This window comes from Littorina saxatilis, linkage group LG10, assembly GCF_037325665.1.
Source record: "Littorina saxatilis isolate snail1 linkage group LG10, US_GU_Lsax_2.0, whole genome shotgun sequence".
Classification (NCBI taxonomy): Eukaryota; Metazoa; Mollusca; class Gastropoda; order Littorinimorpha; family Littorinidae; genus Littorina; species Littorina saxatilis.
The window spans coordinates 14,227,444-14,252,604 of record NC_090254.1 but is presented as its reverse complement, the minus strand read 5'-3'; the positions used below and the strand labels follow the sequence as shown (position 1 = coordinate 14,252,604).

The 25,161-nt window shown below is 41.8% G+C and overlaps 2 protein-coding genes across 3 annotated transcripts in view; one reads left to right on the top strand and one right to left on the bottom strand.

Moving 5' to 3' along the window:
- LOC138978221 (scavenger receptor cysteine-rich domain-containing protein DMBT1-like) overlaps positions 1-3,989 on the top strand; it is a 101,212-nt gene extending 97,223 nt beyond the window's left edge. For both annotated transcript variants that reach the window (XM_070350881.1, XM_070350883.1), the window contains exon 23: positions 36-3,989. In XM_070350881.1, the coding sequence (XP_070206982.1) occupies positions 36-100 (65 nt within the window). In that variant the 3' untranslated portion in view covers positions 101-3,989. The remainder of the gene's footprint in view (positions 1-35) is intronic.
- A 920-nt stretch (positions 3,990-4,909) lies between these two features.
- On the bottom strand, positions 4,910-23,735 carry LOC138978220 (uncharacterized). The gene is made up of 8 exons (XM_070350880.1): positions 23,487-23,735; positions 11,967-12,305; positions 10,302-10,619; positions 9,803-9,930; positions 9,129-9,372; positions 7,627-7,902; positions 6,256-6,375; positions 4,910-5,139 (listed from the first exon to the last, which is right to left on the bottom strand). Exons 1-8 carry the CDS (start codon positions 23,554-23,556, stop codon positions 5,114-5,116), a joined length of 1,521 nt encoding a protein of 506 aa, XP_070206981.1. The 5' UTR covers positions 23,557-23,735; the 3' UTR covers positions 4,910-5,113.
- Between the last annotated feature and the right edge of the window lie 1,426 nt (positions 23,736-25,161).

Sequence of the window (25,161 nt, the reverse complement as noted above, 5' to 3'; positions counted from 1 at the left end):
GCTTTAATAATATATCGTCTTGTATTTGTTTTCAGGCAAGAGGAAGTCTGAGCACGTGTACCAGAACATAGTGGCAGTAGAAGAAGAGGGTCACATGTAGCGGGATTGTGCTTCAACCGCTGTTCACCTCCACGTTTTAAGAGGAAAGCCACAAGCACTAGTGGTGTGCACATTTTAAGATTCAGTGCAGGCAGTCCAATTCTGCTTAGCATTATGATAAGCCGTTACTGTGTCTTGCAGTAGTTCGCAAAATCCACTATGTTGTAAATGTTTGTCAGTGAACAGATCAATTTCAGAGATATTTTTCTCTCCATGTACCCAACAATAGCTGCCACGATTGACTTCGCACATTTTTCCTATCCTAATATTGTTTTTCTTTGAAGGTAATGTTTGCGTTTGTTGTAGCCATGTAGGATGATCAAGCTAAGAAGTATTCTGCTATCTTTTTAAAACTGCAAATATGCCCCATTAGTCATTACCGACTGCAGACATAATCTCAACTTTTTGTGACTTTCTTTTGATGCTGCGAACTTTGACACCATGCATTGCCTGATTAATTGATTCAATCATTTTTTTGAATTGTTCATTCAGGTATTCAATCATTTTTTCTGTTATATTGCTTCGTTCCGTTATTTGCGAATCAATTTGTATGCATTTAATTATTTTTGTGTGTGTTTAATTTTGGCAAATGCTATCCTGCAGAATGTCTATGCATATGTATTGTTTGGCTGTTCTTTCCAGGAGAAAATCTTTCGAGTACCCTTATTATTTACACTTATGTGTACATTATTCTTTTTGCATTCAAGTTTTCAATGTCACGGGTTGCTTGTTGTATACATGTAAGGTTTAACGTTGCATTTATTTGCCCGAGAATAGAATAGCTGCAGCGAACGTTCATGAAAGAGACTTCAATACAAGAAAGGGTTATATATTATAGTAACACTAAAAGGTACCATTCTTTCCGGTTAAAACCTCATTGACACAAGATTGACATGAGTGACATTTACGAAACTGTTCCAACAAGAAATTCCCCATCTGTACTCAGAAGAGCTAGGATTTAGATTTATGTGTCAGCGAAAGGATGCCGAGCTGAAATTCAATCCCATAGTCCGGACTCCGTCTAAGATTGTTTGACCAACATTTCAATTGAAAAATGAGGGTGTGACAGTGCTGCCTCAACTTTCACAAAAAGCCAGGTATGACATCATCAAAGACATTTATCGAAAAAAAATAAAAAAAATACTTCTGGGGATATCATACCCAGGAACTCTCATGTGAAATATCATGAAGATCGGTCCAGTAGTTTTCGCTGAATCGCTCCACACACACACACACACACACACACACACACCATCACCACCACCACCACCACGCTCGTCTCGATTCCCTGTCTATGTTAAAACATTTTGTCAAAACGTTACTAAATATAAAAACAAGAAAGATATAGTTGTTGGAACGTTGAATTATTGACAAAACAAAACGTTACAGTACGTCGATCCACTGGTCATTTAAGTAGACAGACAGACAAACACTTATGATACAAATAATGAACTTATCTCTGACTCAAAATCGTCGACGAAACGTGACTCGCTTGCAAGATGCACTGGATTATTGATTACTGGATTGCTTGCTGATCACTGGAAGTGTTCGCTAAGCTCGCGTGTTTTCACTAACTCACGTGACCTCCAAAATTAAATGCACAGGATGTTCAAATAGGTTCCAGTACATTTTACAACGGATTATTCATTACTAAATATAAACTATATGGTTTAAAATATAATAAAAAGGTTTTACGACAGCGCAAGTAATCTGGTATTTTTCTTGTACTAAAGGATGAAAATATTAATTAACTCTTCTTACTAACGGAGCAAAAAGCAAGAGAAGTAACTTGAGTCTATAAGTAACTCTTTATGAGGTCACCCCTATTTTTCGTGTACTGTTTGCATCGCAGAGAGGAACATGTGCACAGATTTCAAATGATTATGACTCGGGATTTAAATTATACACCAGTGATTCTTGAAATCCAGCGCGATTTACAGTGGGGATGACATTTTTTCATTGACTCCTAAGCCTTCTAGGCCTTGCCTCTTGTTTGGGATAACAGCATCCTTGAGGGCCCCAAAGGGTTTAAAATCGTGATCGTGATTGGTGGTTTTTTTACCTTTCTGTGACCGTGATTGCCGAAATTTCCATTTCTGTGATCGTGATGGAACTTTGCCAGTGATCCGTGATGACAAAAAAATCAAGTCTCGTGATCGTGATCGTCCTTTGTTTTCGTGATCGTGATGGGCATTATTGCAAAGCATTTTATTTTCAACGTACATTTTTCACAGCTGTATCACTCTATGATCCTCTATTCGTCAAGGTGTTTGTGATCGTGAAAACAAAAATCAAGGTAACTGTGATCGTGAAAGCTAAAATTTCCTTTCCCGTGATCGTGATGATTTACTAATTATACTTAGGGGCCCTCATCCTTCACTTTGGACACACACCACAAATCTACAGCCTGCTTTGTTTCAGTGCAGCTTGAACTTATTTGATGTATTAATTTTGTAAGTGGCAGCTGTGTCAGTCTGCACAACCAATGCCCCCCGCGGGTTAGGGGGAGTCCCATATTGGTTGGGACGAGAAAGAATTTACCCGATGCTCCCCAGCATGTCGTAAGAGGCGACTAACGGATTCTGTTTCTCCTTTTACCCTTGTTAAGTGTTCCTTGTATAGAATATAGTCAATGTCTGTAAAGATTTTTAGTCAAGGAGTATGTAAGAAATGTTAACTATTACTCTAAGAAACAATTGACAAGTGGCTCTATCCCATCTCCCCCCTTTCCTCCGTCGCGATATAACCTTGAATGGTTGAAAACGACGTTAAACACAGAAATGCACGACCAATTTAGAAACAAGTCGCGTAAGGCGAAAATACAATATTTAGTCAAGTAGCTGTCGAACTCACAGAATGAAACTGAACGCAATGCCATTTTTCAGCAAGACCGTATACTCGTAGCATCGTCAGTCCACCGCTCATGGCAAAGGCAGTGAAATTGACAAGAAGAGCGGGGTAGTAGTTGCGCTAAGAAGGATAGCACGCTTTTCTGTACCTCTCTTTGTTTTAACTTTCTGAGCGTGTTTTTAATCCAAACATATCATATCTATATGTTTTTGGAATCAGGAACCGACAAGGAATAAGATGAAAGTGTTTTTAAATTGATTTGGACAATTTAATTTTGATAATAATTTTTATATATTTAATTTTCAGAGCTTGTTTTTAATCCAAATATAACATATTTATATGTTTTTGGAATCAGAATATGATGGAGAATAAGATGAACGTAAATTTGGATCGTTTTATAAATTTTTATTTTTTTTTTACAATTTTCCGATTTTTAATGACCAAAGTCATTAATTAATTTTTAAGCCACCAAGCTGAAATGCAATACCGAAGTCCGGGCTTTGTCGAAGATTACTTGACCAAAATTTCAACAAATTTGGTTGAAAAATGAGGGCGTGACAGTGCTGCCTCAACTTTCACGAAAAGCCGGATATGACGTCATCAAAGACATTTATCAAAAAAATGAAAAAAATGATCGGGGATTTCATACCCAGGAACTCTCATGTCAAATTTCATAAAGATCGGTCCAGTAGTTTAGTCTGAATCGCTCTACACACACACACAGACACACGCACATACACCACGACCCTCGTTTCGATTCCCCCTCGATGTTAAAATATTTAGTCAAAACTTGACTAAATATAAAAAAGGCCACTCTGCACCGGAAGCAGTATTGCTGTTGATTGTTCATGTCTGTGTCTAAGCGTAATTATGGCATCATCGAATACAAAAGGCTGTTTTGGCTTAGATGTTAACACTGAAGATAACAAAGGAAAGGTTTAATAACACAAATTGTGTGTGCAAACACCAGCAAGGATAATCGTGCACGATTACAACGCTTGGTGATATCTCTTTTTTTGAATAAAACTTTTTAATGCGTTTGTTCTGTATCTCTCTCTTATCCAAGGTGTGTGTGTGTGTGTGTGTGTGTGTGTGTGTGTGTGTGTGTGTGTGTGTGTGTGTAAGCGTGTGTGTGTGTGCGTGAGCGTGTGTGTGTGGGTTTGTTTGAATTATCATAATTCCAGAATAGAGATTTTATTCACTTACCTATTCCATTTATTGCCCATTTAATGAAGTAACAGAAGAAACAAGACGGCCTGTAGTTAAAACAACACACACACACAATACACACGACACAAAGACAACTGTTCTAGGTTTGGCACTCCAAAGAGCTCTAAACGGAATATGGGGAATTCGGTGTTCGGTTGCAGCATAAACACATGTGGTATTTTACAAACATTAACAGCTGAAAATGAATATGTCAGACGCGTTCCATACAGTATACCACAATGGCTACATGAGATTGAATAATACTTTGTCAACGCAAAAATCTATTGTCTGTGTGCAACATTGTTTCATTTGCACATAAATAACTGCTTCAGCAGCCCTGACTATAACCAGCATTCCGAAATTGAAAAGGTGTCGTGTCTGTCCATACTTTTATATGAGCATTATACTTAGAAAATCTGAAAAAATGAAAGGTACACCTTCTACCTAAAGAAAGGGCTAGAACGGAAACACATACACTTACTTACGCACGCACACACACACGTGGAATTAACAAAGAACTAAAGACCAGCGAAGCCAAATGCCGGCATCTTACACGCATGGTCCCCTCTTTGGTCGGAACTAACCGGTTGTAAAAGCGTTGATAATGATATGCTGACTGTGGGTAAATGAGAACAGATATGTAGAGAAAAAGAGATATCACACACACACACACACCGTGGCACACAAGTACACACACACACACACACACACTGACACACGCACGCACAGACACACACATACTGACATAAACAAATGTTACACACTTTTATTTTGAAGCAGAGGAGTTTACAATAATTATACTATTAATTGCTATTGCACAGTTATAATCAGTTATGTTCACGTAGTTATATTTGTGGTATAAAATATCTGTTACTAAACGCTTTGATGCAGAGTGAACACGTGTCGTTCGTCTTCACTCTTGGCCGCGTTGTTGTATCCAGGAAGCATACTCCCTCTAACTTCTAAGATTCCGCTGTTGAGCTGCAACAGACACACAGGTAATCTTATTATTCTTTTAGAAGTTAGACAAAACATGCAGGGATTTTAAATGGCACACAATAGATCACGCCGATCTGTTTATTTCTCAGTGTCAGACCCTCGTGACCTAGTTGCAGCCAATCATTCAGCTTAGATTACGAACATCAACAGTTACAAACTAAATTTGGCCCAAAAATAATTGCAACAGATTTCGCAGCCAAATTAAAGCATTAATTCCCGTGTCATTTCATCAAAACGTTATATGCCAGTGAAGGCCGTTCACTTGACTATATCTTGATCACCTTTCGGATTACAGATTTCTTTTACATGGATCACGTGACCGCCGCTCAAATCAGTAAGTGAGTGTTCCCTCAAAATCTACTAGACAAAGACGGTAGGGCCAAATTAAAAATCGAAAAAAATAATCACAATAGCCAAACCTTCGCAACTTTTACATACGAGAAGAAAGCAAAATCAACAAGAAATTCCTCCGAGGTAGGAAAAACACCCCCGTCAAAGGGAAATAACCTTCTCAGTTGGTGGCAGTGACTGAGTGAGAATGGTTATTTCCCTTTGACCATTAAGATGTCCCTCTATAAGTCCTTGTATAATTTTAATCCACCAATAACTCCCTAACCGTGTGTTTGACTGGTCCCAATTTTTGTAAGGACCGTCTCAGGAATGTATAGAACCTGTTCACCAAGTTTGGTGACGATCGGTCCGTTCATTCTTGAGATCTATGTGCGAACACAAACAAACAAACACATGGACCGAATCCTATACACACCCCTATACCGGGGGTGTAATTATCTACCCTGTTTTGTTTAGCTAGCTTGCGTATTTCGTGTGCTATATGATATTCCTACTGATGCAGGTGTCGATCGCATGACCGGTCAAAAACGGGAGTTTTTTCGTCATTTTTTGTATGGGTATTGGGACAAAGCGCGCTGTAGTTCAGCAATGACTTGGTGGATTGCTTTGAAACTTTCAGATATGTTACCAACATACTAGACGTACTTCGATTGAAAATGATGTCACCACAGTGCGGTCTCAACCTTTTTGAAAGAGCGGATATGACATCATAAAAGACATGTGTAAAAAAATTGATGAAAAACTCACGCAGGTGGTGTCCACGACGGCATAAGATGATCACGACGATGACAAAGATGATGACAATGAAGATTGCAAAACTTCCAATTCCAATGGCTACCCACATGTACTCTTGCTGACTTTCTTCGCCTGTCAGAAATAGTACTAACAAGAATAAAACCGCAAAATACATAAATATTACATCAAAATCAAATCAGATCGAATAAAATCAGATTAACTTCAAAAATAAAACATTCTGCGCTAAAATAAATCAATAACTATATTTTACTTGTTTTGGGCACCAGGAGGTTATTGAAAATGAAATTAAACCAAAGAAAACGAAAACAAATAAAACACAATAACATCAAAAGTTAAGACGTTGTAGGTCGAATAAATCCTTCAACTAACGATTTATATCTATGTTTATATCTGGCACTAGGAGGTACACTATTTTCGACATTAAGTCCTGTAAAACACTGGTTTATGTAGGTATCAAGGTCGTACACCTAAGTTGTTGCTCCGGCAGGCATCAGCTGCAGTAACTGTGGGATCGAATATCGACATCTTATCCTTGCTAGTCGATACAAAGCAATTAAAAAAAACACACCTAAAATTGACCCCGCTGTGACCTTGAATTAAAACGGTGGTCAACCAGACTTTGATCATGTCTCTAGGTCATAAAATCCCAAAACTGTGGCCATGTGTGAAGTTTGAAACTTCTTAGAAAATGTTGGGACAAAACTTGATCCTACTGTGACCTTGTACATTGACAAAGGTCAACTAGACTTTTATTACGTCTTGATGTCACTGAACCCAACAAGCGTGTGAAGTTTCAATGCCATATCTTCATAAACATCTGAGAAAATCTCAAAGTGACTTTTTCTTGTCTACAGATAGCCAACCGGGCAGAAAACTGAACAAGCTTACACTGCTCATTACCAAGACTCTCCTGATTGCTCACTTAAGTCAATGAATCCACGGTTGTGCAATGTCTTTCACCACCTGCTACCAGATGATATTCAAGTCTTAAGTATAATTTCGCACGATCATCTTCCCGTGCATCCCATTCTGTTCTTGCTTCCCTGCGTTCGTCTGGTTAACCGTTGGCTTATGAGTTCTGAGGCCAGCCGTAGGCTTATGTGTTCTGAGGCTAACCGTATAGGCTTATGTGTTCTGAGGCCAGCCGTAGGCTTATGTGTTCTGAGGTAAACCGTAGGCTTATGTGTTCTGAGGTAAACCGTAGGCTTATGAGTTCTGAGGTAAACCGTAGGCTTATGTGTTCTGAGGTTAACCGTGGGCTTATGTGTTCTGAGTTGTACTCAGGATCTTTTCTTTTGCTCTTTCAGAAAGAGAAACTGGACAACACATTGCGCGTACACACTTTCTGATTGTTATACTTACATGTTTCATGTTTAGTGACAGTCAGGGTCGCGGCTTTGACCCAGTCCAGCTGACATGTCACGGTCAGGCCGTCACACCGGTCACCCATCTTGTCCGAGGGCAGCTGGAGATGGCGGACATTGTACTCTCCTGTTGCCATAACGGTATCCCCTAGCAACCAGAGCAGTCTTCCTGGTGGAGATCCCAGAGAGTCAGCGGAACAGAAACATGGCGCGGCACGGGATCCAGGGATGAGATTCAGATCCGTGCAGTTGTGGGTCAGTCTGCTCGGTGGGGCTAGGACAGAGAATACATTTGCTGAGATCATCGTTAAAGTATGGGAAGTAAAATGTGATATGAGGATGCAAGTCGCTTGTTCCTTTCAATGCTTGTTATTCTCTCAGGTGCCAGGAGACTGGTTCCAAACAGTAACTCTCACTTACTCTATTACACATGTCGTATGCATTTAGAGCGCTTACTTCCCTTTGTTTATCAGATCTCTAAACAGCGCTCTGCCTCATGTGTTTAAGATTCTCGTTGTTAAGTAGTCTAGAGGTACATACATTCCTTTTCGTCTGAGCAATCATGTTTACCACCAAAGATATCTTCATGACTTTACTAATGATCAATAGCCTATCTGTTTTACACGCACGGTATACCGGTAGACATTTCGTGCTGCATTACTTTTGCAAGTAACACCTAGCTATATTAAACTGCTCGATTATTTAAGAATAAAATCAGTCCCCACTCCGCACAGAATGCAGTCACGTTATTAATTCTTGGCATTTATATACATTATCAATAGATTACCCTGACGAAGGCCACGAGGCCGAAATATTGGTGAAAACGAGAAGGCTTGTTTGGTTATTTTTTCCGAATTTGTCACGTTCGTAAATATAAACGTCTGACACTACACTTGTTTCGTCTAAATACTGGACCCGATTGCTACGATAAAAAACAAAATAGCTATTAATATATCCAAATGTCATTTTATTTAAAAGTCTGGACAGATATATAGCGGTGAACACGATCCTGCATGCAGGAAGGACTGTATCTTTATCTAATTTGATGTAAATCACCTTTCTGCTGTGAAGAGAAGCTCTTCTTCTCTGAATAACGGATATATGAATAACTGGTACCTTTACTAGGATACAAAACTGAATGGCGAACAAGAATTCCTCCAAAAGCAGCAGTTTCGCTCAAAGCAGCAGGCATAGATGAAAGAAATCGAAGGAAAGGGAGTGTCGCTATCTCTCTCTCTCTCTCTCTCTCTCTCTCTCTCTCTCTCTCTCTCTCTCTCTCTCTCTCTCTCTCCCTCTCTCTTTGTCTTTCTCTCGCGCACACACACACACACACACACAGACACACACACGCACATACGCATACACACACACACCGACACAGACACACAGACACAGACACACACACACACACACACACACACACACACACATAGTACACACGTTACGAAATGCTCGAGTAGGCTTCTTCTAGTCATATCCCCAAATACTCCATTTACTTACAAACAGTGACTCGATCGTTCATGTATTTGTAGGTGAAAGCGGAAAGACCGCTGCCCAGCTCAATTTCAAAGTCCGAATAGTAGAAAGGAGCATCGGGGAGAGGCCAGGAGATGACCAGTCGCCCTCTGTAGTACGTCTGGTTGTTGGTGCTGTCTGTGTAGGGGGTCAGAGCGTCGCGGTACGACACACGGTCTTCTGACAAGTAGCCATCGTCTGGCGTCAGGTCAGTTCCTCCTGTCAGTGCCTGGAAGGAAGCAATGACTTATGTTTTGCCCTGACTAGCTCACTAGGAATGGGATTCTAGCTGAGTTAGCTAGAGTTGTGTTTTGAACAATATGAAAAAAAGCGCTGAGTGGTTCCCTCTGATGCCAGAAAGAATTACTATGATCGAGTGGTATTAAAAAACACTGCCCCGCACACGCACGCACGCACACACGCACTAAAACACTGACTCAGACACACTCGCACACTCAGGCAGACAGACAGACAGACACACACACACACACGCCGTGGCACACACACGCACAGACAGACAGACAGACACACACACACACACATACACACACACCGTGGCACACACACGCACAGACAGACAGACAGACACACAGACAGACAGACACACATACACACACCTGCATCAAAGGGCCTCACCGCCTACGAATACATGCACCTACCTTATAATAGTGTAGCCTATACTCATACTCTCCCGTGCTGACAAACACCCGTGTGACGTCACAGGACAAGATGGCCGTCCAGTCACGCTGACTGATGTCAAAGCTGCAATTGTCCACAGCAGCGTGGTCTGGATTTGTGACAGACACAAATACTTGTACATCAACGTGTTGGGAACTAATAAATAAGAGCACATGTTTGTTGCCAGAGAGACTGAGAGAGAGAGAGAGAGAGATCAGAGAGGGAGAGATCAGAGAGAGAGAGAGAGAGAGAGTATTTGTGTGCAGGTTTGGCTGTGTGTGTGTATACATGTGTGTCTGTGTGTGCGTGTGTGTACTGACGCGCGCGAGTGTGTGTGTGTGTGTGTGTGTGTGTGTGTGTGCACGCGCGCGTGCGTTTGTGTGTCTTTGATTGAGCGCGTGCGTGAGTGCGTGAGAGTGTGTATGAGAGAGAGAGAGAGTGTCAGGGCGTTTTGGATCAAACATCCGCTTAACAACTCACTGTAGATAACCAGAGTCATGTTGTCCGCCTCTCTCACTCCATTTCGGACGCACGAACAAAATAGCTGACCACTCATGTTTCGCGGCAATGGGTCCATTAAAGCTCTGCTGTAAGTGTTGCCTTGTGACACGGTGACGCTGGGGTGCAGTGAGGTACAGTTGCCATCGTCGCTGCAAGTGCCAAGGTCAACTGTGTGTCCGGAGTCAGTGACCACTGTCCACGCTACGGTGCTGTTGGGACGTGGGTGATGATAGCAGGTAGCAGACGTTGAACCATATTCCTCATTGACACCAAGTTCTCTCTGACAAGAGCGGATTCCTGGACATACCACGCAGATTGATCATGACGTGGATTACAAAGAGCTGTCCAAATTTGAAGAAAAGATACAGAGTAATACGTACAACGTTATAAATGCGCTTATGTGTCACTTTAAATCATACAGATCAACTGCTGAGCTACAGGCTATAGGGTGGTGTGGTTTAATTCGCAGACCAAGTAGACAACATGGGGGGAGGGGGGGGGGGGCTTAACGTCCTCACAGGAAGCTAACCTATTAGGGACATGTATGCTAGAGCAGAACCCAACTTTCCGACTTCTTGCTTTAGAACATTTCAAAACAGGGAAGCAATTGTTCAACAATCAATCAATCAATATGAAGCTTATATAGCGCGTATTCCGTGGGTACAGTTCTAAGCGCTTGTCGAAAAGTTGTCAACACGGGACTAACAAAGAAACTAACATCTACAGACGGACACGAACCCTATCACACACTAGCAAACCCTGATAAACATACAACAAACAACTGTTTAACAACAATGTACACATCAATAGCTAGGTCCAAACAAAATAATATTAAGCACAAAGAAAACACCTCTCACAGAGCACAGCACAAGAATGTCTTTTGGGGCACAACACATCCCGTCGAACATGAAAGTCGCAGCCAGCTACGGGAAGAACTGAGTCTTCAACCTACTCTTGAACGCGTCAAGAGAGGGGCTCTGGCGAAGCTCAAGCGGCAGGGAGTTCCAGACGGAGGGGCCCGCGGAGGGAAATGCACGCTGACCAGCAGATGCGAGTTTCGAGCGAGGTATGTGGAGGCGGAGTGGGTCAGCAGCAGACCGAAGGGGACGGTCGGAGGGCTGGGTGTACAGGTCCAGGGAGGATTGAAGGTACTCGGGAGCAGAGTCGTTGAGACACTTGTAGACCATAGTGGACAGTTTGTAGGAGATTCGGGTGTTGACAGGGAGCCAGTGCAAGGAGCGAAGTAGGGGGGTGATGTGGTCTCGCTTCGTCTTCCTCAACGTCAGCCTGGCAGCAGCGTTCTGAACTCGTTGTAGGCCATGAATGGATGAGGCGGGGAGGCCAGCCAGAAGGGAGTTGCAGTAGTCCAGTTCAGTGGGGTTCAGTGAATCTACCGAAACTATCAATTCTGGTGACAGTATTTAATTAAACAACCGCTCCTACACTGAGCCGAACACAATACTGCTACTCTGCACATCACAATCATCTTTTATTCTTGCCAATGACAGGTACCCCCAAGGTATTGCACACCGACAACTCGTTTAAATGCTTCGATCTCTCATTAACATTCAAATGTAATTACTATATTCTTCTTCACTATACATGCGCTATATAGGGGGCTCTGTTAGTGTTACACTTACTTACCGATTGCTCTCTGACTGCAGCTGTCCGATTTCACAGCTCCGGTGGCAAAATATTCCGTGCATGTCAACTTGCCGTTAAACTCGCTACCAGAATCGTAAAAAGTGACACGACTGGAGGAGTGGTCTCGGAGGAGACGCAGGGTAGCACTGGGGTAAGAAGTCCCACAGTTTTCCCCGGGATGCGTGCATGTTCCGAGATGCAATATCGTCCCGTTGTCTTTAGCGACGGTCCAGGTGATGTTGCCTGGGGTGTAATCAGAGTAGTCACAATAGAAGACGTTGTCGACAACTCCTGGGACGTGTGTTCTTGGACTCGCACAGTCTCTGATGTACAGGGCACCTGGAGAAAAGGCAGCACGTGTATGCCCATTAAATAGTCGACTTTCGAAAATAACTCTGTCAAGTTTTAGGCCAATAACTATGTCAAGTTCTTAGAACAATAACTCTTTCAAGATTTTAGGCCAATAACTCTGCTCATTCGTAGACGACGTTCGGAAATAACTCTGTCAAGTTATTAGGGCAATAACTCTGTCAAGTTCTTAGGCCAATAATTATGTCAAGTTCTTAGGCCAATAATTATGTCAAGTTCTTAGGCCAATAACTCTGTCAAGTTTTTAGGCCAATAACTCTGTAAAGTTTTTAGGCCAATAACTCTGTCAAGTTCTTAGGCCAATAATTATGTCAAGTTCTAAGGCCAATAACTCTGTTAAGTTCTTAGGCCAATAATTATGTCAAGTTCTTAGGCCAATAATTATGTCAAGTTCTAAGGCCAATAACTCTGTCAAGTTCTTAGGCCAATAATTCTGTTAAGTTTTTAGGCCAATCACCAGTGAGCGGCGTTTCTCCGCACGTGGTTGGCGATCTGTGCCAGTAAAATTATGCAAAAGACTGACATCCCAGGGAGAATTAGCCCCTATCTGTGCTTCCTGAACTGTGGGCTCAATATTATGAGTTATTTCGAGTATGCTGACTGTCAGGAAATGATAATTAACAGACATGTCGAGGAAACGGATATCAACATGAGCCGACACGCTGTCTGTTGTCATTTGGTAACAGTCTGTATATTCAGGCCCTTCAATCAGGGGTGGGCTTATGATATGCTGGGTGATCTTAGAATAACCCTTTTTAGCGGATGAGCGTATGATACGAAGAGCGGGGCACGAGGTGAGTGTCTGCAGAAAAAATGTAATAACTCCTAAAATACTAATTATCCTGCAACCATATTACAGTTGTCAAAACCCGAAATGTAGCGCTACTTATTCACGTTGCTCTTTTTACAAAAAAATGCGTATCTATTGAATAACTATCCAAAACACAAGGCAGGTCGCTGATTTGTGGTCGGGTGCTCTTATGAAATACCCCCTGTGCGCTTATGATAGCTTGATTTTTCGGATCGGATGCGCTTATGACTGGTTTTTCGCTGCGCTGCCTAGTTTTTTGCTTGATGACCTGAATGATCTTAATTAAATGTTCTCATTTTACAGATCATGGATTATAGATGTTACCATTGTGGAGAAGGGTTCTCCATCTTCAAAGAAATCATAACCCACACAGTTGATAAACATGAAGCACATAAGCTTCGGTATTGTTTTGTTCAGCTTAACACGGAGACAGGCAAGCGGAGGCTATGCACAAAAGCATTCGATTTTTCACCAAAAGAGTGCGCTGAGAAAGGCTGCAAAATAGTTGTAACCGATCAAAACAAAATAATAGTGGATAAAATTCCAAATTCCATTGGGCTTACTCCAGCATCTCAGAATGGCAATCAAGAGGCTCAAGAGCGTACGCCAGTGTCTCAGAATGACGCTAAACATCCCCAAGAGCACACTCCTAGTGCGGTTAACTATTTTGTGAATAACCTTGCCGAAAAGGCTGGACAAATTCTGGCTGAAAACGGCTTGATAAGTGAATGGATTAGTTTTCATCAAATGATAATTCAAGGACATTTTCCCCTTGATAATATTGCCTTTCGGTTATTTCTTGACGTTGTGAACTATTACGCCACTGGAGACAAAAAAAGAATGAGATACAGTAAAGAGTCCCTTCTGTTTTGGCACACAGGCTATCGCTTATTCCATGGCAGATTCATTCGCTTCATGAATGGAAGAGAAGCTGAAGAAGATAGAAAGCTGGCACAACATGGGGATAATCTTTTGACAGGTGCTGGAGCGGATACAGATGAAACAGAAGTTCGAGTGGATATGACAGAAGCTGAGACCTTTCTATCCCTGTACAAATTTCTACTTTCTTCAGTTCTCTTCCTTCTGTGTCCCTGAGGCAAACGAAGTTTCCTTGATGCCCAAGGTCAACGCTTGCATCTTGATACATGTGCCCTGTGTTCTGCAGGTAAGCGCACGCTATCAAGAGAGCATCAATGGTTTTCAACATATTTGTGATGGCTTCTGTCATTTGGAACAACTGCGTTTGCAGCATGCTTATAGCCATCGCGTATTTGGATGACCTCCAATCCTGGGCACACTTGGATTTTAACCGATTGACTGTTTCTTTCTTCATGACAGACGATTTACGCAGGTCCTGTACTCTGGAGCTGAGGATTTTTACAACGGAGTGCAGGTCAGCAGGTTGCAAGTCCTTGTTTTTTACCTTTGCGATTTTCTCTTTGATAATGTGAAGTTCCTCCTCTTTTCTTGAAACGTTTTCGTTGTATGTCGGTGGGGTTTCAAAGATCTATGTCACCATGACAGGCTGTTAAAGAGGAATTTATCTTTTTTCCATCAAGGGCAACTTTGACCAGTTTCGATTTGGTGTTTTGAGAAAAGTGGTCCACACATTCATTTAGTATGCCGGGAGAAATTTTCGGCTTGTTACTGGATTCTTTGGATAATCTCTGAAGGCTGGGTACAGCAAAATTTATATTGTATGCTCTGTCAAAATCACATTTTTCACTTTTTGTCTTGGTTCTTTTCACTCCAGGTTCTATCTCATCTGTATCCACTCCAGGTTTGGTCTCAGCTTCTGTCATATCCACTCGATCTTCTGTTTCATCTCTATCCGCTCCAGGTTTGGTCTCACCTTCTGTCATATCCACTCGATCTTCTGTTTCATCTGTATCCACTCCAGGTTTGGTCTCAGCTTGTCATGTCCACTCGATCTTCTGTTTCATCTGTATCCACTCCAGGTTTGGTCTCAGCTTCTGTCATATCCACTCGATCTTCTGTTTCATCTGTATCCACTCCAGGTTTGGTCTCAGCTTCTGTCATATCCACTCGATCTTGTTTCATCTGTATCCACTCCAGGTTTGGTCTCAGCTTCTGTCATATCCACTCGATCTTCTGTTTCATCTGTATCCACTCCAGGTTTGGTCTCAGCTTCTGTCATATCCACTCGATCTTCTGTTTCATCTGTATCCACTCCAGGTTTGGTCTCAGCTTCTGTCATATCCACTCGATCTTCTGTTTCATCTGTATCCACTCCAGGTTTGGTCTCAGCTTCTGTCATATCCACTCGAACTTCTGTTTCATCTGTATCCGCTCCAGCACCTGTCAAAAGATTATCCCCATGTTGTGCCAGCTTTCTATCTTCTTCAGCTTCTCTTCCATTCATGAAGCGAATGAATCTGCCATGGAATAAGCGATAGCCTGTGTGCCAAAACAGAAGGGACTCTTTACTGTATCTCATTCTTTTTTTGTCTCCAGTGGCGTAATAGTTCACAACGTCAAGAAATAACCGAAAGGCAATATTATCAAGGGGAAAATGTCCTTGAATTATCATTTGATGAAAACTAATCCATTCACTTATCAAGCCGTTTTCAGCCAGAATTTGTCCAGCCTTTTCGGCAAGGTTATTCACAAAATAGTTAACCGCACTAGGAGTGTGCTCTTGGGGATGTTTATCGTCATTCTGAGACACTGGCGTAAGCACAATGGAATTTGGAATTTTATCCACTATTATTTTGTTTTGATCGGTTACAACTATTTTGCAGCCTTTCTCAGCGCACTCTTTTGGTGAAAAATCGAATGCTTTTGTGCATAGCCTCCGCTTGCCTGTCTCCGTGTTAAGCTGAACAAAACAATACCGAAGCTTATGTGCTTCATGTTTATCAACTGTGTGGGTTATGATTTCTTTGAAGATGGAGAACCCTTCTCCACAATGGTAACATCTATAATCCATGATCTGTAAAATGAGAACATTTAATTAAGATCATTCAGGTCATCAAGCAACAAGAAGGGCAAAGCCCATACGACTCACATGCTTGACCTTTACATGACCTTGACCTTCAGCTAAACCTAGCAATGACATCATACACTAAGAACTGCTTTACACATTTTTCCTACCAAAATACATGTGACCCAAGGTCATGCAACACAAAGCTGTTAATTCAAGACATAGGAAGTACAATGGTGCTTATTGGCTCTTTCTACCATGAGATATGGTCACTTTTAGTGGTTCACTACCTTATTTTGGTCATATTTCATAAGGGTCAAAGTGACCTTGACCTTGATCATATGTGACCAAATGTGTCTCATGATGAAAGCATAACATGTGCCCCACATAATTTTTAAGTTTGAAACAGTTATCTTCCATAGTTCAGGGTCAAGGTCACTTCAAAATATGTATACAATCCAACTTTGAAGAGCTCCTGTGACCTTGACCTTGAAGCAAGGTAAACCAAACTGGTATCAAAAGATGGGGCTTACTTTGCCCTATATATCATATATAGGTGAGGTATTAAATCTCAAAAACTTCAGAGAAAATGGGAAAAATGTGAAAAATAGCTGTTTTTTAGACAACATTTATGGCCCCTGCGACCTTGACCTTGAAGCAAGGTCAAGATGCTATGTATGTTTTTTGGGGCCTTGTCATCATACACCATCTTGCCAAATTTGATAGACTGAATAGTGTCCAAGAAATATCCAACGTTAAAGTTTTCCGGACGGACGGACGGACGGACGGACGCCGGGACGGACGGACGGACGGGCGGACGGACGGACGGACGACTCGGGTGAGTACATAGACTCACTTTTGCTTCGCATGTGAGTCAAAAAACTAGGCAGCGCAGCGAAAAACCAGTCATAAGCGCATCCGATCCGAAAAATCAAGCTATCATAAGCGCACAGGGGGTATTTCATAAGAGCACCCGACCACAAATCAGCGACCTGCCTTGTGTTTTGGATAGTTATTCAATTAGATACGCATTTTTTTGTAAAAAGAGCAACGTGAATAAGTAGCGCTACATTTCGGGTTTTGACAACTGTAATATGGTTGCAGGATAATTAGTATTTTAGGAGTTATTACATTTTTTCTGCAGACACTCACCTCGTGCCCCGCTCTTCGTATCATACGCTCATCCGCTAAAAAGGGTTATTCTAAGATCACCCAGCATATCATAAGCCCACCCCTGATTGAAGGGCCTGATATTAGAAATAACGGTTTTATAGGCACCGAGGGTGTGACGTCAGTCAATCCCAGCACGCATTGCGCGTCGCCATGTTGATAAGGCCCATAATTCGAAAGTACGCTATCTGTCTGTTGTGATCGTCAAATCTGCCACCAAAATGCCTGAGAAAGGAGTGCGTTGCTGCGTTAAAAACTGTTTTATGGGTTCGTACAACAAAGCTGGAAACCAAATCAATGAGAATGTTCAGTTTTTTCGAATTCCGAAAGTAAAATAGGGGAGGGTGGGGCAGGTAGGGTCAAAAAAATCCTTTTTCACTCTCATTCAAAGATTAACCAGTGAAAACATTTCAAACAACTTTTTAAGAAAACTTTAATCCTTTTGCAATACAATAATTCAACATTCGAAAATAAATCGTTCTAATCATGAGAGATAAACGATAAATAAAAAGGTCACCAAAAATACCCAACCTGTCCCACCACGGGGCAGGTTGGGTACCCCTGTGGGGAAGGTTGGGTCAACTTGAGAAAAACAGCTATTATCCTGCCAAAATAAAGGTAAATTAATAAATTGACTAGCTGAACGATACCACAATTAACCTGTGTACATAATTGAGATATGAAAACAACCAACCAAACAAAGAAGAACAGGAAAATTGCCAATAGTAACAACTTACCAAAAACAAACACGAAGCAAAAAATAATATTAAAAAACATCAATGGAAAATAACATAACTTCGCATGTCTGTGCGTGTTGTTATTAAAAACATAACTGAAATAAGAGGTCAGGGTTGAATACAAATGGTGCCGTTGCTGTTGCAATAAACAAAACCTGTCATTCTGTAACACAAACAATATTTATAACTCATACACATGAAATACACGCACCCATCAACACACAATCGCGCGCGTACATACAAACAAATTCACCTATGATTCATATTTCATGCAAAAACAAATTTATCCTACATACGTGAGAGAGACACTCGTGAGATAATAATCGTTCAAATCACACGTGTGTATATCATGTAAATGAGGTCATGTCAAGCAAGTCTGGCAGGGACCTGTTTTTCCACTGCTTACAGGGCTGAATATTGGCGGTCGCCCGATCGCCCCCGGCGGGTTCAAATCGCGTCGGGCGGGTTCGAAATTCTGCTGAAATCGCCCGCCGTGCGGGTTCAAATTTCGCTGAAGCACAAAGTCGTCTGTCACTTCTCTGCTGCCCACTCATCCCCCCCACTTTGAGAAGGACTCAGGACTACCACCAATCAAGGCCAGACACAGTGGCTAGACAGCTACCCCTCTCCGCCTCACTTGACCGTGTCACCACCCCTCCAGTGCCACGAGCCGCTGGCGATTGCATCAGCAGTCAAAATAGCTACTACCCCCCCTCCCTCCCCCCCTCTTTGCGCTATTCACTTCAACCCCTCTCTTATCTTATTCTGCGCTGACCAATCCTTCAGAGACCTTCCTCTCATATAAAAACTCGGTCATTGACCCCGGGTAAGAAGGTCAGTGTCTGGACAGGCAGCTGTGTTCAGATTGCAAGTACCGATCATTGACCCAGGTCTCAAGGCCAACCAGCTTTTACAATGCCTCGACTGCAGGACATTTTCAGTTAAATACACGTAAGTAAAATATGTAGGATAAACAGAATACTACATGGCTTTCGCTCGCAGTTCAATATTAAATTAAAAAAACTCGTGTAAATCTGGTACGACACAGCAAGCCATGTAGTATTCTCTATATGTAAAGAAGGGGCAAGTTGGGAAATGACGGGGCAGGTCGAGTCACTGACCCAACCTGCCCATACCCTACCTGCCCCGCACAGGGTGCACAAAGAAATCGGTCTGTTACGTTTCGATTCAATTTAAATACGAATTTAAACAGCACAATTCACTTCTAAAATGAATCAGGTGTGTATACTAAAGATATCATCCATGAGCACCCTGTTAATCCACGTATAGAACAAAAAGTATGAGAGTCAAAAAAGTCACTTACTGTCAAATTTCATGGTGAAACCACCGGATCCATACTTGCACATCACTACCATTCAAACAAATTGGCGATAGGGACGCACTGGGACATTCAAAAACATAGATCGGAAACGAAACGGGAATATCTTTTCAATTGTGAGAGTTATTCAAGGCGACCCAACCTGCCCCTGACCCTACCTGCCCCACCCTCCCCTACGCATGACATGTGTGTATGTGTAAGTGTTTGTGTTTGTGTGTGTTTGTGTGTGTATGTGTGTGTGTGTTTGTGTGTGTGTGTGTGCAGGGGCGGATCAGTTGCTTTGTAAGGGGGGGTGCACTTTGAATCGAAAGTGAATGTGATGGGCGCGAAGCGCCCGAAATTGCTAGGGGGTCCGGGGGCATGACCCCCCGGAAATGTTTTTGGGCCCAAAGAAGCAAAATGGTGCCATCTGGTGCCTGAACTTAGAAATGGTCATAGAATCAGCTTTCCAATTTTTTTAAAAATTTTTTCGGGGGGGGGGGGTTACGTGCCCCCTGTGCCCCCCCCCCCCCCCCCCTTCGTCCGCCCCTGGTGTGTGTGTGCGTGCGTGCGTGCGTACGTGAGTGCGTGCGCCGTGCAAAATCCCAAATTTCACCAGAGGAAAATGTCAACTACGAGCGAAGGATGTGGAAGATACCAGAAAAATTGCGCATCTGCGAATTCACATTGAACGTGTGATAGGGAATCTGAGAGAAAAATATGGCATTGTGTCTGACACACTACCCATAGAAATGGTACTGCCATGTGAAGGGGAAACTGTAACTTTTCTGGATAAGATTGTTCTAGTCTGTTGTGCGCTGACAAACATGAGCCCCAGTGTTGTGTTGCCATAGAAGTACATAATTGAGGGGAGATTGCTGAAATATTAAGCAATACGTGTATATGTGCTAGCTTTACATTTAAAGCTTTTCGAAATCTGCTTGTAAGCACATACATTCTTGGCGTGTAGTATTGTTTACAGTTGTTGACATCATTGCTGATATTAGACTGCGGTTTATTTTGACCAAAATAAAATTCGAACAGATCCCGCGACTCAAGAAAGAATGAGGAATTGATTGAAACGAGGCTGGTGTAACGTTTTCACGTGACCTCGTGCAGCGATTCACTCACCTGACCTCATAAATATTAACGGCTGAAAATGTCTCACACCACAATCTCATACCATGTTCAATGTCCCTTTTGCTTCTCTTTTTCTTGTCCACAAAAAAGAGGAAAATGAGATGTTTTCAATATGTTTTTGCAAAGGTTCTCACAGAACAGAAGGATAAACATATTGGCCTTTGGTTTAAAGGGTTTAAATTTCACCCAGATTCATAAAGTCGATTAACTTTAGCTTGTTTTGACATATTTGGAAAATAACATTTATCGATCAACAGATCGTGTACTTATGTGAGAGATTCATATATCATTGGTGCAGCTACTTTGATAATTTTCCCATCTAAATCATCTATTCCTCTCATGCCAGCTTGTTCGAGTTATAAATGTAGACTTGTGGCACAGTAATTTGTTGAATAACTAGTTGAAAGTCCTTGTGCTTTGAATTGCCAAATTCGTTTAGCACCTTTAGATTCTGTGGGCCATTTTTATTTTTAGAAATAGTTTTGGCCGCTTCATTTAAAAAATGGTCTTTAGATGCTACATTTATAGAATATGATCATTTTTTCTCTTTATTTCTGTTTGTCAGTTCCTTTTTCAGATTTCCATAAATAATGCTTTAAATTAATATCATGTTTTGATCTCACTAATTCCGAATTTCTTTTTCGAACACTTCATTGACGTAACTTTGTTCTGTTGTATCCAAAACAGAAATTTTGTTGCACATTCTTCCAAATAATCTCTGTAATCAATAACTTCTTGCAGCTGTTGATCAAATCCCTTTGGTGTTTAATTATGTTTGACTCTTTTTGTCTGCGTAGGTGCGTGCCTTTTACAAATATCAATCACACGCCGTGGATGGTGGCACGCCTAGTTTTTTTTCCACCGCAGGAACAACACCCAATTCGTTCCCCCGCAAGACGAACAACATGGTAGGTGTCTCCAAATTAATGCCTTAAAATAGTAGATAACCAGACTTTCTAGTATTGAAGTTTATATCATACTGTTCGGTACTTTATTTTGCATTGGATCAGCTAGTTGTCTTACCATTTACACTCTCGTGTACTACATAAGAGAAGAAATGTCATCAAGACAAGTCAGAAATACTGTCTCCCACGTTAAAAATGATGAAATAACACAAAGCACGGTCAACAGAAGGGCTTAAATCTTTTTGCTGGTCAAAGTCAAACTACTTGTGGATACTGCTCTTCATTTTTAAGTTTAAGCTTACCTTAGTTTAGACTCACGATCGGTTCAAAGATCAACAGTGAAATTTGACGGGGTAAGATCCCCCGCAGCTTGGTCAAAAATGCGGGGGACCTTATCTGGTGTCTGCGGGGGACCTTACCCACTGAGAATCGAGTACCACAAAATAACGCTAGATTAGAGCAGCTTATCCACGATGCTGGTGCCCAAAAACGCGCATACAAGGCTGCAAGGTATCGAAGATTAAACTGTGAGTATTAAAATAGTGCTTTAAATGGTAGTTCTAGGTTAATTTGTACGAAATTGAGACCTCTCTGTATAATTTTCACGGACTTCGGCAGAAAATCGAACGCCACTGTTCACGAGTACACAACAAGACATAAGTTACATATTATACATATAGCCTAGGCAATTCTGCTTCAGAATATCTATACTTAATAATGTGATTTGCCACAACGTACCTTCACAGGGCAATTCCTTTGCGAGATAACAATTTTGCTTCCGCGTGCGGGGGAACGAATTGGGTGTTGTTCCTGCGGTGGAAAAAACTAGGCGTGCCACCATCCACGGCGTGAATCAGAGACTGCAGATTCGGTGTACTCTTGCACTATACTTGATGGACGATTACAGTCTGAAAAGAGTACTCACAGTACGCACGATAGCGGAAATGTAGTGCGTCCCGGGTCCCGCTCTTTATAGGTTTAGTGCGTCCCGGGACCCGCTCTTTATAGGTTTAGTGCGTCCCGGGACCCGCTCTTTATAGGTTTAGTGCGTCCCGGGACCCGCTCTTTATAGGTTTCGTGCTTCCCGGGACCCGCTCTTTATAGGTTTAGTGCGTCCCGGGTCCCGCTCTTTATAGGTTTAGTGCGTCCCGGGTCCCGCTCTTTATAGGTTTAGTGCGTCCCGGGACCTCCACAAGGAATTTCTAGTATCGTGATTTCTGCAGGTACGCTCACACTGTGGGGGAGCCCTGGGTCTCTGTATCAATGAAGGATTTATTCCAAAATTCAAATGCTTCATCTGGGTCGGTGAAATTGTAAACATTTGAAAGAGAGGAATTTATCAGATAAAAAAAAACACCGAGTCTTCCTTAAATTTGGTAAACGAGCGATATTTAATTACTCTTATATTCAGTTTGTGGTATTTTAACGTCCTTTTGTTGTTGTTATTCCACGTCAAACACACTGGATAGAGGCGGCTAAAGCAAAGTAAAAGGCATTGACTTCGCGAATGTCACCTTGTTCAGATACATAGATGTGGTCAATGAGTGTTTTTGATGTAGCCGTGACTCTTATGGGGGCTTGCACTATCTGATGAACATTGTACAGATTAAGTGTGTCACAGAGAGAGAGAGAGAGAGAGAGAGAGAGAGAGAGAGAGAGAGAGAGAGAGAGAGAGAGAGAGAGAGAGAGAGAGAGAGAGAGAGAGAGAGAGAGAGAGAGAGAGAGAGAGAACAAACATATATAAGCAAGCAGTACACACACACACACACACACACACACACACTTATAAAGTGACGTTGATCTCAAATTATTTTACGTCACTGCCTTCTTTCATTGTTTCAAGAACGGAACAGTATTATGATATATATTCATAAGCCTTATATACATCCGCAACCAAGCTATAACGAGCGTTAAGTCAGAATGAAGCCGAATACATACTCGCACGTAGTATTCTGACATTTCCATTCTGAATGAGTTTACTAACAAACAAAAATTCATTGTTAATACCTCCTATTCAATGCTGATTTTGTACAAACTAAAACACAGAACCCTTCAGGTGGGGCCTTCAACATTGTGTAAACAGATCGAAATTGGAACGAAAATATCTCATGTCCGATATTACTGACCTGTCAGGGTGTTGATACAGGCCAAGACGAAGAAGAATGGTTGCAGCCGTGTCCACATTTCGCGATGCATTCTTGTGAAAATCAGCCACAATTACCTCTCACCAACCAACCGTACATATAACCACATTTAATATAAGCAAAAGTGTTTCTCCTGTATTACATGTCACCCTATGCTTTCTTGAGAAAAAACAACTTGTTTAAACTAACCGCCGTGCAAGCAAAACTGATTGACCCGCACTGGAATCTACGGTGCTGTCATCGAGTTTATTGATATAATAAGGCCAACAAAAAAATAGGTCTGTTTACGGTAACCCGACCGACCCTATTTTTTTCGCGCGACCCTAGACTTTTTTTTTGGCATTTGGGGAAAAATTTTTTTTTTTACAAAAATCTTGGTTTTTTTTTGCAAAATAACGTAAAAATATGGTTTTTTGGAAAAAAAAAAAAAATCCCGACCTACCGACCCTATTTTTTTGGCCTATGTTACCGTAAACAGACCTTTTTTTTTTTTTTTTGGCCTAATGTTTGCACTGCGAAGTAGTTTGACTGACCTAGCTATCTGAGAGGCCTTGACAAGGAGCAGTATTTCCTAATCTATAACAAGTGATTATGAAGACATCATTAACAGCAAGACCTCAACAATTCTTTGATCTCCGCAATAAAAGCGGCCAGAAAACCTTGATTTGATTCGAAATTCGTATTTTTTCGAAATATAGGGCAACATCGAAAAAACCCAGAGGGTCACGCAAAAGAACAAGTGGATCATCTTACAAGTACTCTTTGTTCATCACCGTCTCTGTCTACCGCGGGTTAGGGGGAGTCCCATATTGGTTGGGACGAGAAAGAATTTACCCGATGCTACCGAGCATGTCGTAAGAGGCGACTAACGGTTCTGTTTCTCCTTTTACCCTTGTTAAGTGTTTCTTGTATAGAATATATAGTCAATGTTTGTAAAGATTTTAGTCAAGCAGTATGTAAGAAATATTAAGTCCTTTGTACTGGAAACTGGCATTCTCCCAGTAAGGTCATATATTGTACTACGTTGCAAGCCCCTGGAGCAATTTTTTGATTAGTGCTTTTGTGAACAAGAAACAATTAACAAGTGGCTCTATCCCATCTCCCCCCTTTCCCCTATCCCATCTCCCCCCTTTCCCCGTCGCGATATAACCTTGAATGGTTGAAAACGACGTTAAACACCAAATAAAGAAAGAAAGAAAAGAAAGAAAAAGTCTACGCCCGTTCGCAACCGGTTGCCTCCCTTTATACAAGGGGAACCGGCTTTGCCGGGTGTACGCCGGCTTTGCCGGCGCACCGCACGAAGGAAGGGATATAAACGCGCAAAACACTAGAGAAGAGTAAAAATAGTATAACGGGAATATGGATTGAGCGTTGTCGACAGTGACCTTCTAAAAATAGAAACGGGAATATGGATTGACGCCACACGAAGGAAGGGAGATAAACGCTGAAAACACTGGAGAAGATAAGGAAGAGTGACTGGGAATGGATCCAGAGAAAAACCAAAATCGGTTCAGCGCTGTGCGCTGAGAGCACGTGTTGAAATATCTCATCAAACAGGTTGTGTCCGGGGTCTACCTTAATATGCCCACCAAATTTGAAACAGATCCATCGAGAACCTTGGGCGTGCATCGCGGACACACACACACACACATACACA